Source organism: Punica granatum, chromosome 1 (genome assembly GCF_007655135.1).
Source record: "Punica granatum isolate Tunisia-2019 chromosome 1, ASM765513v2, whole genome shotgun sequence".
NCBI classification, from domain to species: domain Eukaryota; kingdom Viridiplantae; phylum Streptophyta; class Magnoliopsida; order Myrtales; family Lythraceae; genus Punica; species Punica granatum.
In genome coordinates, this window is record NC_045127.1 from 9,565,544 (window position 1) to 9,578,187 (window position 12,644).

A 12,644-nucleotide genomic window follows, 5' to 3' on the forward strand; every position below is an offset into this window, starting at 1 on the left:
GATGTTCAGACGTAACTTTCGACACAATACAAAAGTAATAATACAACAAATCTTGAAAAAGGAAATGACAAGTCCCCAAAGTATTACTATTTTTCTCTCTCTTTTTTTCTTGAGGATCTTATTCCCACCATCTCTTCATTTCACAATTGTTTGGATTTTGAACAAATAATGGTTTGCTGTGGTTTTCCAAATTCCACTTGTTTTAGTTTGCCTGAGGAAGCAGTAACATGATTTACTTTCTCATGTATGATTTTTTTTTTTCACAAGAAATCGTATATTCTTAATCTATTCGTTGAGACAAATATGTATTCGAGTTTAACCTTTACCCTATGTTCCTAGTGACTTTGGGTTCCTGATATATATATATATATATATTTATTTATTTATTCTCTTTCTAATGAAAAATAATATGTTGTCATATATATACAAAATAATTTCTAAGTTCTTTTTCCAGAATGTCAATTTCGGGGAAAAAATTAGAAAAAAGTAAGAACGTTAGCACATGTTGCTGGTGGGGTTTCCCTAACGGGCCCTAAATCAATTTTTGTCCCGAGCCTGGCCCAATTATTTTATCATTTTCAAGGCCCAGCCCATCTCCAGGGAGCTTTCTCCTCTCTCTTTCCTTCCGCCGAAGGTTCGCTTCCCCTGTTGCTCAGCAACGCCCGACGGCACTCTGATCGACGACTGCAGCTTCTGCCGTCCACCCTACAGCAGATGAAGTGACGAGGTGATCATTTTCATTCTGGGTTTCTGTAATTGTTGATGTCTGGTGCTGTTACTCGGATTCAGCTGCAATTGCTGTCTTCTCATTCGCAAATGTCGGATAAAGAGAGTGATTGAGAACTGTTTGAGCTGCACCCTTTATGAGATAGTATCGTTCTGCATTTCAGTTCCATGATTCAGTCCAAAGGTGACATTTTTTTCATTGTGGGTTAGTCCACGTTAAGCTGGGTCTGATTCGTGCATCTTTGATCCGTAGACATGGCTGGCTCGTTGACGCCTTCGAAAAGACCCAGTGAGGGGAACTTCACGGAGCCGAATGGCAAAAGAAAGGTTCAGAATAGTTCTACTACCACATCACCGGGCAAGTCCTCTAAGTCCTCCCCGGGAAGCACCATCTTCCGTGTACTCTGTCCTGCTTCGGAGGCTTATGCCATCATAGGAAATAACAGTTCCTTTATCTTGCAAATTCGCCAAGAAACTGGTTCCAATGTTCTAGTTGAGGAAGCTGTCCCCGGGTGTGATGAGAGAGTAATTTTTATTACTGGTGCTGATGTAGAGAGCAACGTAGTTTCGCAGCAGAACCAGGAAGGTAAACGTGATGAGGGTAATGGGAATAAAGGGGATGAAGATATGAAGGAAAATGCTGAGGACGGTGAAAATAAGGGAGACCAAAGTGGAGAAGATTGCAGAGCTGGAGTGGGGGGGGCATCTTTGCAGAAGGCTCTGTTGCTTGTGTTTGAGAAATTGGTCGAAGGACAATCAACGACTGAGGATAATAATGGAGACGCCAATAAGTCTGCTTCGTTCATATTTAGGTTACTCGTGCTTTCTAGTCAAGTGGGCTGCCTTTTGGGGAAGGCTGGTAGTGTTATCAAGCAAATGACGACCGACAGTGGAGCAGAGATACGTATTCTTCCCAAGGATGGGCTTCCTCCACTTGCATCTGCTTCTGATGAATTGGTTCAGGTGAGAATTCGTCGCCACTATTATTTTTTTAACTATTCTGTAATCTTTGGGGATGGCTACTTCCAATGCTCATGGCTGTGCTGGCTTGTCGTGAATGGATCAACAAAAAGAGTATATGGCCCTTTATTTTCCTACTTTGCTGGACCTAAATCAGATGTGTCCTTTACTCTGGATTTCTCATTATGATACTACCATTAATTCCACATATAAATCATTAATGGTGGCATAAAAGGTAACAGGCCTAACAAAGAAACTAATTTTGATCAGAGAAATCAATTCGGAGGATGTTTAGAAGAAAAGTTTATCTTGTGTCATAACTTTTACAGAGCTCATTGCCCAATATAAGTGTTGTTGCAGATTGCAGGGGAAGTTGATGCAGTCAGAATAGCTCTCCGATCTGTTTCTCAACAACTGATAGAAAATGCAACTCGAGATAGGGAAACTTTCCTTGCTAACCCAAGTAGTTCATCATCTCATTCATCTGGTAATTCACTTCCAAAGCAAGAATCACACCATATATCGAAACATTATGCTGCTCAAAGGGCGGCATCTTTTGGTTCAAGGCCTCGTGGAATTGGTGATTTTCATCCCCATGTACCTCCTCTGATCTCAAGGTTTCATGAAAATGGTCACCAGATTCGGATGAAGCCATCTCTTGATATGTTAAGCTTCCGCTTACTGTGTACTAGTGATAGAGTGGGAGGAATTATTGGAAAAGGTGGCGCAGTGGTGAACGCTATTCAGCAAGAGACTGGGTGTGAAATCCATGCCGTAGAAGGTCCTCCTGATTCAGGGGACCGCATCATTGTTATATCTGGGCCAGCGGTATCTTTGTGACAGTCAACCTTGATTAATTTGCTAAATTTCAACATGGCCTCTTCTTTGCTTGGTTGCTTATAAAATGTCTGTTTCCAGCATCCAGAAGACAGGATTTCAGCTGTACAACACGCACTTCTTCGTGTCCAGAATAGAATTCTGAGGGCTACACCAGATAACAAGGACAGCTCTGTGATGGCCCGAATTCTTGTTGCATCCAATCAAACCGGTTGTCTTCTCGGAAAAGGTGGTTCTATCATAGCTGAGATGATGAAGTCAACTGGGGCATATATCCGTACGCTAGGGAAGGACCAGATACCAAAGTGTGCTTCCGAAGATGAGGAAGTAGTTCAGGTGAGTTAACAGAATCTTTGCAGTTTGCAGTGCTTACTGATTGATGAGTAAGATTATAAGATGGATCTTTCTAGGGGCGTTGGACTCTAAGTCTGTACACGCAACTCCTTTTGGAAATTTGTAGATTCTTTTTCCCATTATTCTGTTTGTTGAAGGGGTTTCCGGTAGCTGACTTCAGCAGTACATACACTCAACGATTTCCTAGCGGTACCACTTCTGAATTCGTTGTTTTTCCTTGCAAACTTCTTTTCTAGGAAATGCCTTATTATAGGTATGATAAATACTATGGGTTCAATCTCAAATAATTGCTGGGGTATCGGACATTCTAAAGAACGTAAATTAAAGTATGTACACAACCTTTATGAGGAAAACTAGAATAAGCACTGATGTTGGCGAATTTTCCTCATTATTTGGCTTGAAGAATTGAGCTATTTAACTACTAATGATAATAAGGAGGCCTGCACACCCGTTGCTTTTGGCGCTGATTGATGATTATTTGATTTTATTGCATAGAGTCGCACAATACTTTCACTGCAACTTGCTATTTGTCGTTTTACGCGGTGAGTTTCGTGGTGTAGAAGGTTCAAATTTATACTCAATATAGAAGGTTCAACTTTAAACTCAATATCACAATTTCATATTTTTGTTAGTTGATTTTTAATAAAATCATCATGGTGCTCCTTTTGTTCTTCATTTCTCAACAGGTTAATGGAGAATACGATGCGGTTCAGGACGCTCTTTTGGAGATAACCAATAGGTTGAAGTTTCAGTTCTTCCGTGATGTGTTTCCTTCTATTGATCATCCATCGAATCCTGCTCTTTTTGATCCAGTCCCTCCTTTCCCCTCATTTATGAAGAGGGAGCTCTCTCCCCCTCCTCGAATATTTGGCCCCTCGTTTCACAAGTTCGATCCTGTTGGTGGACCTGGTGATTTTCATCTGCATGATGACCATCCTCCTTTCATGCGTAATATTTTCCGGCCAGGTCTGCCCCTGCATATGCCTGAAAGAAGACCATGGGGACGAGAGGTATAGTGCCTTTATGAAGATAGATTTGGAATATATTTAATCTAGCTTTGTTATGCATAAAAAAGACATGACAGTTGTGTTTATACATTTTCACTGAACTGACTTGTAGGGACTTATCGATAGTGGCGGCCCTCTCGGATTTCCAGATTTCCCTGGAGGCCCTCCAAGAAGACTGCCAGGACTTGTAGGGTGCGTCTACTCTTCTTGGTTTTCATGATCTGTTGAAAACTCTCATAATGGCCAGGTTACTGATATTGTTGTGCCATAGGTATATTTCTGATTGATTCCTAATCTTAATTTCTATAGAGGAGTTGGACAAGCTATCATCACAAGCACAACTATTGAGGTTGTTGTTCCAAGTTCAGTTGTTCCTAGCATTTATGGAGAAGATGGTTGGTCCTTGAAACGAATCCGTATGGTACATCGCTACCCTTATTTTCTTAATGAGCCTTTCTTGAATACGATCATTTGCTGTGACCATGCCTGGACGATTGCAAACATCACTTTTGTTCCTCTATATTCTAGTTGGACCCTTCTGCTATACTTATTGACTAATACTGATGGCAGATTTCTGATGCGAAAGTTACAATTGCCGATCCCAAGCCTGGAGCTACAGAGACTGCCATCGTCATATCAGGGACACCAGAACAAACTCATGCCGCTCAGTCTCTTATTCAGGCATTTGTAATGCTGGAAAATGAGGAGACCTGACATCTTCATAGAGGTTAGCTTTATATACCAGTTTGGCGGCTTTCAGAATTTTACCACTTGATACCACTTGCTAGCTTCTGCCGCAATATACTTTATTCACCGCTGCTAATAGCTTCCTGCAGGATGCAGGATATGTGGGAGAGGAGATCTCATCGACCTTTAAGTTTGTTTTGTCAGTATGGCAATCCTTCTGCCGGATCAGCAATAGAAGTGCCAAACCTAGCAGGCTGATCGATCCATTCCTTCTCCAATTATCCGGAGGTTTGTATATATATGTATATTATTATGACAGCGTAGGTCTAATCTCTGTCAAAATGTTATGATAGAAGAATCGTTAGTGTGTACATTCTGAGGACATGTGGAACTTTATCCCGATACTCTGCCCAGAAAAGAGGGGAAGGGGAATTGTACCTCCCGAGCGGTAGTTTTTTTTTCCTTTTTCCGCTTTAAAATTTCGAATGATATAACAATTCTTGTGCGAAATCTGTTCTTCGATAGAAATGTACTCACTCAAATCTAGCATATTATTTCCTAATCAGAGACATCACGCAAACATTAGATTTATATTATATAAACTAAAGCTCGCTCTCTCTCTCTCACACACATATATAGAGACTGAAGGAGGGTAAGGTTTCTATTGAGTCTTGAAGGGCTTGTAAGTCTTGACATCTTGAGCCAAGCCCTGGATCGCTCCGGCCGCTGCCACAAGAGTCACAACCAGGCAGACCCAGCTCAGTATCTTGAGCCACGTCCACGTGAACGAGTACTTCTTCATCTTCCTCCTGGCGATGTACATCTCCACTGGGAAGTACACTGTTAGGGGCCAGAAGGAGGCAGCCCCAATCAGGCCCAGGAAGTCATTGAAGAACGGGAATATCATAGCTAACAGAGCTGTTACAATCACGTAGACTGTCCTCCATATCAGCCGGAAGAGGTTGATGCAATACGTCCCACAGCACGGAATCTCTACGGGGATCTCCCGGTTTATGAAGTTGTTCTCCGGCCACTGCTCAGAGGACCACTTCTCTACAAACCCGAAGATAGGCTGGGCAAATACCTACAAGGAGGAGGTGCAAAAACACTATGATGATACGATCTCTTTTGTGCCTTTGTAGAAGTGCAGATACCGATACGAATGTCACATGGTTTGATGAGATGAAATTAGATGTGACCTGATAAGCTCCGATCAGGTGGACTGCGATGCACACATTAGCGAAATCAATCAGCCAAAAAGGCTCGTAGAAACCAAACCCAGTGAGGAAGTTGCCCGGCGCCTTATTCCCGAACGCAGCATACCCGAGACACCCGCACATCATGTAGAACAGGGTCGTGGTCATGACTCCAATCAGGGATGCCTTCTTCATCACCTTGTTCTCCGGAGGGCTCGACTTAAGGGTATCCTGCAACATTCCGATGCAAAAAATCATGAGACTTTTAAGTTTGCATTTGGTTTTAGATTAGAGTTATTACTCTAGTTAATTCTACTCTACTTTAATAAGATGAAGGCAAAATATGTTAAAGAATTTATTATTAAAAACTTAATTGTAATAATTATTAAGAAAAAAATATGTGAGAGAATTTATTATAAAATTAAACAAATTAAAGAGTATTAAATAATTAAGAGAATTTAGTATTAAAAAATTAATTATAATAATAATTAAGAAAAAAATACGCTAGAGAATTTATTATTAAATTAAAAAAAATGATAACAAATAATTATTATATTATTGAATGGAGGGAAGAATAGTAGAGGTGCCCATTGACCGGCAAACATGCATGCATCCCTGTTAATGTAATAAGTCGAACCATAAATCAGTATATGAAGAATACATGACAACATAAGAGGCCATCGCATTCTCAAACAGTGACATTCAAAGCGAACAAACCGTACAAAGAATTATCATTCGGTCCACACATGGACCTTATCTAAATGGACCTTATCTAAGATTCTAAGGACATCCGATAATTTTTCTGATAAAGTAAATGATACCTAATGTTATATTAAAAAAGATCCCGGGCTTCAACTAAATTGAGAATACGAGCCTTCCTTTGGCCAAAAATAAGGAAATTCTGCGGTCCACCGCACATTGCTGGTCCTAGTATGGTCACATGGCCACAGCATCTAATTTCATGTCGATCTATCACAGTATGCACGATATGATCTCTTCCTAGGGTTGGGACCAAAAACTCGACGTTGAAATTGAAAGTGACAGTTCATTTGGTTGTTTAACCAGTATCGTAATATCTCTTATATTTCATTTCAGTGAACTCTTGCCACTTTTACCGTTTACTAAATCATAAAATAAGATATATCAGGTGCAAGAATAAAGCATGGGACTAATCAACTTGCCTGGATCTCGACTAGGACGGTCGAATAAGCATAGGCAAAAGCGATATCACCGAGGGCCTGAAACGTCCTCCACACCTTCTCCGACCCGGATATGTCCACCCCGACGATCAACCCTGTTGAGGTCGTCTTCACGTGCGCTCCCCCTTTACACAAGCACAATATAACAGATAATTCAAGTCATTGCCATCAACCATCCATCAAATTCTCCTTTAGGACCGGATCACTCGTCGGGGCCCTCAAGACGGATGCTTACCTATTACTTTGGCGATGGAGAGGCCAAGGCCGATGGAGGAGTAGGCGAAGGACATGATGGCGGCGAGGATAGAGAGCCACGAGAGCTTGTGGAAGTTGGGGATTTGGCTGAGGATGATCTGAATGCACGCGAATATGACCATGAAGGGATAGTTCGATGTGATGCACTTTGCATGGTGCCCGTTCTTATGGAAGCAATTCGACCTTTTCACCGCCCTGCGTTGGTACATTTTGTAAACACATTGAACCCAGAGCAGAAGGAAATCAGTAGAACAGAAAGGAAACCTAGACATAACTGATCGTATATGGTTACTACAACGATCGTCTTCTCATCAGTAAATCACTAGGTCCGATTTGTAGGGATTTATGATTCGCTAAGGTTTGCATAATTTCTATACCTAACAATCACAACCAACCGTTGGAAACTAGACTCCGTCATAGTCAAATAACAAAATATAACAATCAATAGTCGTAATTGATCGAGGTGGACGATTATCAGGGTCTTTTTTTTTTTTTCTTTGGCAGAAATTTAACTTACACCATGCTAATAGAGGCAGTGATGGTGTAACCAATGGTGACCCCAACGAGATTACCATACTGCGCCAATCCACAGAGCTGAACTTTTTTCCCTCCTGGAAATTAAAATAAATAAATAAATAGATATTCAGACGTAATAATTCATAAAGAATTTCAGAAATCACTTCAGAATTTAAGGAAAAAAAAAACAATTGCATTGGATTGAATTGAATTGAATGATCTGCATTGGGAATTGGATCTGTTCTCCGAAAACCAAGTAGAGACATTGATTGTTACTCAGAAGGGGGCGATAGATATTTTTCCCCTTGAAAAGCGTGAGATCGAACGTGTTCCGAATCTTCTGACAAATTAATTAATCGTCGTAATAAAGTATAATTCTGAATTAATGGAATGTCCCGGAATCGGGCCCTACCTAGGTTGGCTCGCACGACGTCCATGTAGGTGTAGTTCCGCTTCCCCGTGACGGGGTCCGGGGACCGGTAGCAATCAGCCAGGAGGGTGGAGGTGAAGTAGGTGATGAAGGAGAACACCATGAGGACCGGCGGACCCGCAGCCCATCCGAGCTGGGCTATTGCCCATGCCAGGGACAGCACTCCCGACCCGATCACCGCAGTTATGATGTGGGCGCTCGCGGTCACCAACGTCCCTGAATCCACAGTAGAAGTCGATGTCCTTATCCATGGCATACATGGTGCAATTACACGTTCTTACACTGTTTTTCCATGAAATGATATACTATACGACAAGGAAAGACGTTAGATCGGGAAAATCTCGCGTCCACACATTATCCCGACGCGATGAAGACATCTCAACACACATGATCCTATTTAATGTGACGCAAGCCTCGCCAGATTTCACAGGATCATGAGCTCTCGGTGATGATTGCGCGGTAAAAAAATGGAAAACACGAGCATTTCCGTCACGCCAGTGTATATGTTTTCCCAGAAACGACGTGAAAAACCAATTTTCCAACACGACATCTGTTTTCCAGAATCTCCAGGACGCATCTCATGAAAAATGAACACATCCCAATCAACTCAACGGGTGGAAAAGATATGAGAAATGAGCAGGCGTGAATACGGGCATATAATGCATATAATATGAATATATTACCGGTCCTTTTGACACGGCCGTCATCGTCGAAGTTCTTGTTCGGAGCGGAATCATTGTCGATCGAGGGGGTGCCCTGCTCCACGTAGAAGCTGCTGCTGTTCTTCTGCTCCATATCTCTGTTCTCTCTGTCTCTCTCAATGTTTTTCTATTCTCGTAACTTATTTATTGGTGAATAATATGCAAACGTGATAAGATTAGAGGATAATTAATATAGGTTTTAATGGTGAACTTTCTCTAACAAAGGCTGGGGAAAAAACAAAGAACAGAGTCAAAAGACAGAGAGAGAGTCAGAGAGAGAGAGAGAGAGAAGGAGAGGGAGACTGTCCGTGTCTGAAAGCCTTCATAAGGGAAGATCTTGAGCGCACTACCGACCACTTAAAGCTGGCTTTAATTATATTAATTGGTAAATGGCGTGAATGGATACGGCTCTGTTCCTAAAAATGGTAAGAGCTTGAAAGGGAAAGGGCACGAACTCGGAACAGTGAAATAGGAAGTGGGTACAGTGAGATAGTGGGGGGGGGGCTTAAATGGCGGCCTCTGAACCGTTCAAGGTGGCTGGCGGGCTCTCCTCTCCCACTGAAACTGAAAGGCCTTTGAGTAGACACCCGTGGTCTGCTTCTTCTTCTTCCTCGATTCTTCTTCTTCTTCTTCTTCTTAATCTTCTGTTTCTCAAGATTTTGGAAGCTGGATGGTCCCCACTCGTGTGGATTTGGTTTGATGCTGCGGGGCTGTGGGTATGGGCCGGAGATTTTGAGGGAGGGAGGGATTGCGTTATGAATGATTCCTCTGAGGAGTTCAGTTTCTTCCCTCTGCCTTTCTATGGTGGCCGTACAAATTGCAGAGGATGGCTGATGTCTTGTCTATCTATCTTTGTGTGTGTGTGTGTGTGTGTCTGTCGAAGAACCCAACACAGTGGCGTGGTTATGTCTCGGCGTGCAAGTCCAAAAGCCGTTCGCTACTTTTAGGGGGGAAGTCGGTTGGGTTGTAGAGGGGAATTTGGATAGGAGTGTGGAGTAAAGGTGATTAATAATCAACGGTAAACAAGAAATAGATAAATGGAACCTTGAAAATCACGCGTAATTTGATCGATTGTGTAGAGAGACAAGTGATTTTGACTTCACTGTCATTATTTGTTCCCCAATAATTTCCGAAAGAGAAAAGACATTTGTCCTTTTATTCTTAAAATTGTATTCATATCAAAATATATTATAAAAGAAAATTTTATTATAAAAGTTTAAATATTAAAATAATAATTGATATCAATTTATAGTTAATATATTAACTGGAGAAACACACCTATGCTACGCACGGAGTAAAAGAAAATGAGAAATGATTAGAAAAAAAGGAAAATAAGAAAGGGGGTGAGAAAAATTGAGAGTGTGGGAGATGAAAAGAAAAGTGAATGAGTAGACTTGGAAGTTAATTCATGAAATTATTAGATTGTCCAAAATATAATGATTGTAATTAATGAGAGAATGTATCATGGACATTACATCAAAATAAAAGGTTATAGATCAAAAGAGAATGTAATGTAATAGCACACGTCCTACCATATTGATCTAAAGGTCACAGATTCGATACCTAATGGAACTACTCATGCCCTTTTATTAGTTATTTAGAATATCTCTTTCATTGTACAAGACATTGCGTCTCTTTTGTAACATAAAAAAAGTTTTGGCTTTAGATAATAGTATAGATATATAGAAAAATTATTTTTATACTACATATAATCTTCAAACAGTAAATTTCAAATTTACACTAGATAATGTAATTCAAGAGCTCATAAACAAGTAATTCACGTAAAATATGACATATAATCCCAATTACCAATTTAATCTGTAGGAAAATAATAATCCTAAAACTTCAAAATTTCTAGATTTAATTAATAAAATAATGATAATCATAAAATCTATAAAATTTTAAAGTTAAGTAATCACTGTTATATTATACTCCCTCATATTTCATATATTAAGTTTTTTGAATACAAATAATTTAAGATAAAATGACCAACCATTTCGTTGAGAGATTTACTTAACGTAACTTTTATAAGGCAAATAGTGATTGTTAAAATTAAAGATTTGTCTTTAATATATTTCAAATAATTCTTAATTTCCTCAAAATTATGCATATTTATTTACTTATAAATAATAATAAGTGATTGGCATCTTTCTTTAATATTTCTTTGGACATATTTTCTTTAATTACAATAATAATAATTATTGTTATTTAGTTTTTATAAAACATGATTTATTTACTAATAAAATTACTGTAAGTGATTGGCATCTTTCTTTAATATTTCTTTGGATATATTTTCTTTAATTACAATAATAACAATTATTGTTATTTAATTTCTATAAAACATTATTTATTTACTAATAAAATAACAATAAGTGATTGGCATCTTTCTTTAATATTTCTTTGGACATATTTTCTTCAATTGGGATAATAATAATTATTGTTATTTAATTTCTATACAACATACTAAATTATAAAGACATTTAATATTCTACTCCTATTTATTAGGGATATATTAATGTATACTATTACAATAGGAAGAAAGAAAACAATTCGTCTTACTTTTTTTGATGTGAACCATAATACCTGGATGTCCAATTAGACCTCGACTAATCTAATTAAGCCAGGTCAACTTACTTAAGAGGTAAAACTCTCCCAGTGTGGACTTTCTGCATTCACAAAGACTCAACCCGAGATATTGCTTAAGCGGAATAAGCACTGAACTAATCCACGTTGGTCAATTTATCTTACTTTAATTCTCCTAAAAAGTCCTTTATGAGTAATATAATAAAAGATCAATTCTTAAATTAAGAGGAAATTGAAGACGGATCAGTGAATTTATATATATAGGACTAATGACTTAAAAATGTATTAACTTTGGCTCCTTTTTCAATTTAGGCATAAAAAAACACGAACTTTAATTTTATTATCACGTTAGGCATCTGTGATATTTTCCATCCATTTTATTGACGTGATGGAAGACAGTACTTACGTGGCAAATGGTGTTATGCCACGTCAACATAAATAAATAACAAACTTAAAAAATTATAGAAAAAGATGAAGGCTTTGACTAGAGAAAAGGTAGGGTCCCCGGCCTCCCATTATCCCCCGATTGGGTCCTTACTGACCTAGAGGGAACCAACAGTCATGGGCGACCCCAATTTTGGGTTAGGGGTGGGGATGAGTGGTGATGGTGGCCGAGATCAAGCCCCCACTCTTTGGAATCGGGAGAACACCCAATTTAGGGATTCTCCCGATTCCAATAGGTAAGCCTCGATCCTCTCCCCCCTCCCCCACATCCCCCTAAAAGGTCATCGATTGCTGGCGGTGGTTGGCTGGGGGCCCCCACCCTCCCCGATCAAAGCCTTTCTTCTTCTTTTTTTAAATTATTTTTGTTGATGTGGGTGACATCGTTTGCCATGTAGGCATTATTTTTCGCCACGTCAGCAAAATGGATGGAAAATGTCACAAATACCTAATGCGACAAGAAAAATAAAATTCGTAACTTTTTTTTACCAAAAATAAAGTTCATACTAAAATTTAAAAATGGCTCAAAGTTCATGCTTTTTTATATCATTATCCCTATTTTTTAACCACCTGACCCACTTCTCCTTTTCCTCTCTCCTCCTCTTCTCCCTCTCATCGGAGGTGCTTCCCCCTTCCCAACACACACCCTTTTCATATATCTCGTTTTTTATTTTTACTCTTTATAAATAAATCTACCTATATATTCAAAAAATATAATTCAAAATAAGTATTAATTTACATAATATCACATG

The 12,644-nt window shown here is 39.3% G+C and overlaps 2 protein-coding genes across 4 annotated transcripts; one reads left to right on the forward strand and one right to left on the reverse strand.

Moving 5' to 3' along the window:
* Window positions 1-594: 594 nt before the first annotated feature.
* On the forward strand, window positions 595-5,099 carry LOC116196537 (RNA-binding KH domain-containing protein RCF3-like). 3 transcript variants are annotated; one of them, XM_031526322.1, is made up of 9 exons: window positions 595-727; window positions 980-1,689; window positions 2,047-2,514; window positions 2,605-2,859; window positions 3,564-3,887; window positions 3,997-4,076; window positions 4,194-4,305; window positions 4,455-4,611; window positions 4,711-5,099. In XM_031526322.1, the coding sequence occupies exons 2-8, from the start codon at window positions 982-984 to the stop codon at window positions 4,596-4,598; spliced, it is 2,091 nt and encodes a 696-aa protein (XP_031382182.1). In that variant the 5' UTR covers window positions 595-727; window positions 980-981; the 3' UTR covers window positions 4,599-4,611; window positions 4,711-5,099. The 3 variants fall into 3 exon arrangements, with proteins under 3 accessions (XP_031382182.1, XP_031382174.1, XP_031382190.1); XM_031526314.1 differs by having other exon boundaries at window positions 4,721-5,099; XM_031526330.1 differs by having other exon boundaries at window positions 4,728-5,099.
* LOC116196554 (amino acid permease 6-like) lies at window positions 5,035-9,806 on the reverse strand. Its single transcript, XM_031526341.1, has 7 exons — window positions 8,851-9,806; window positions 8,150-8,383; window positions 7,739-7,832; window positions 7,202-7,416; window positions 6,949-7,091; window positions 5,771-5,998; window positions 5,035-5,655 (listed from the first exon to the last, which is right to left on the reverse strand). The coding sequence occupies exons 1-7, from the start codon at window positions 8,960-8,962 to the stop codon at window positions 5,233-5,235; spliced, it is 1,449 nt and encodes a 482-aa protein (XP_031382201.1). The 5' UTR covers window positions 8,963-9,806; the 3' UTR covers window positions 5,035-5,232.
* Window positions 9,807-12,644: the final 2,838 nt, after the last annotated feature.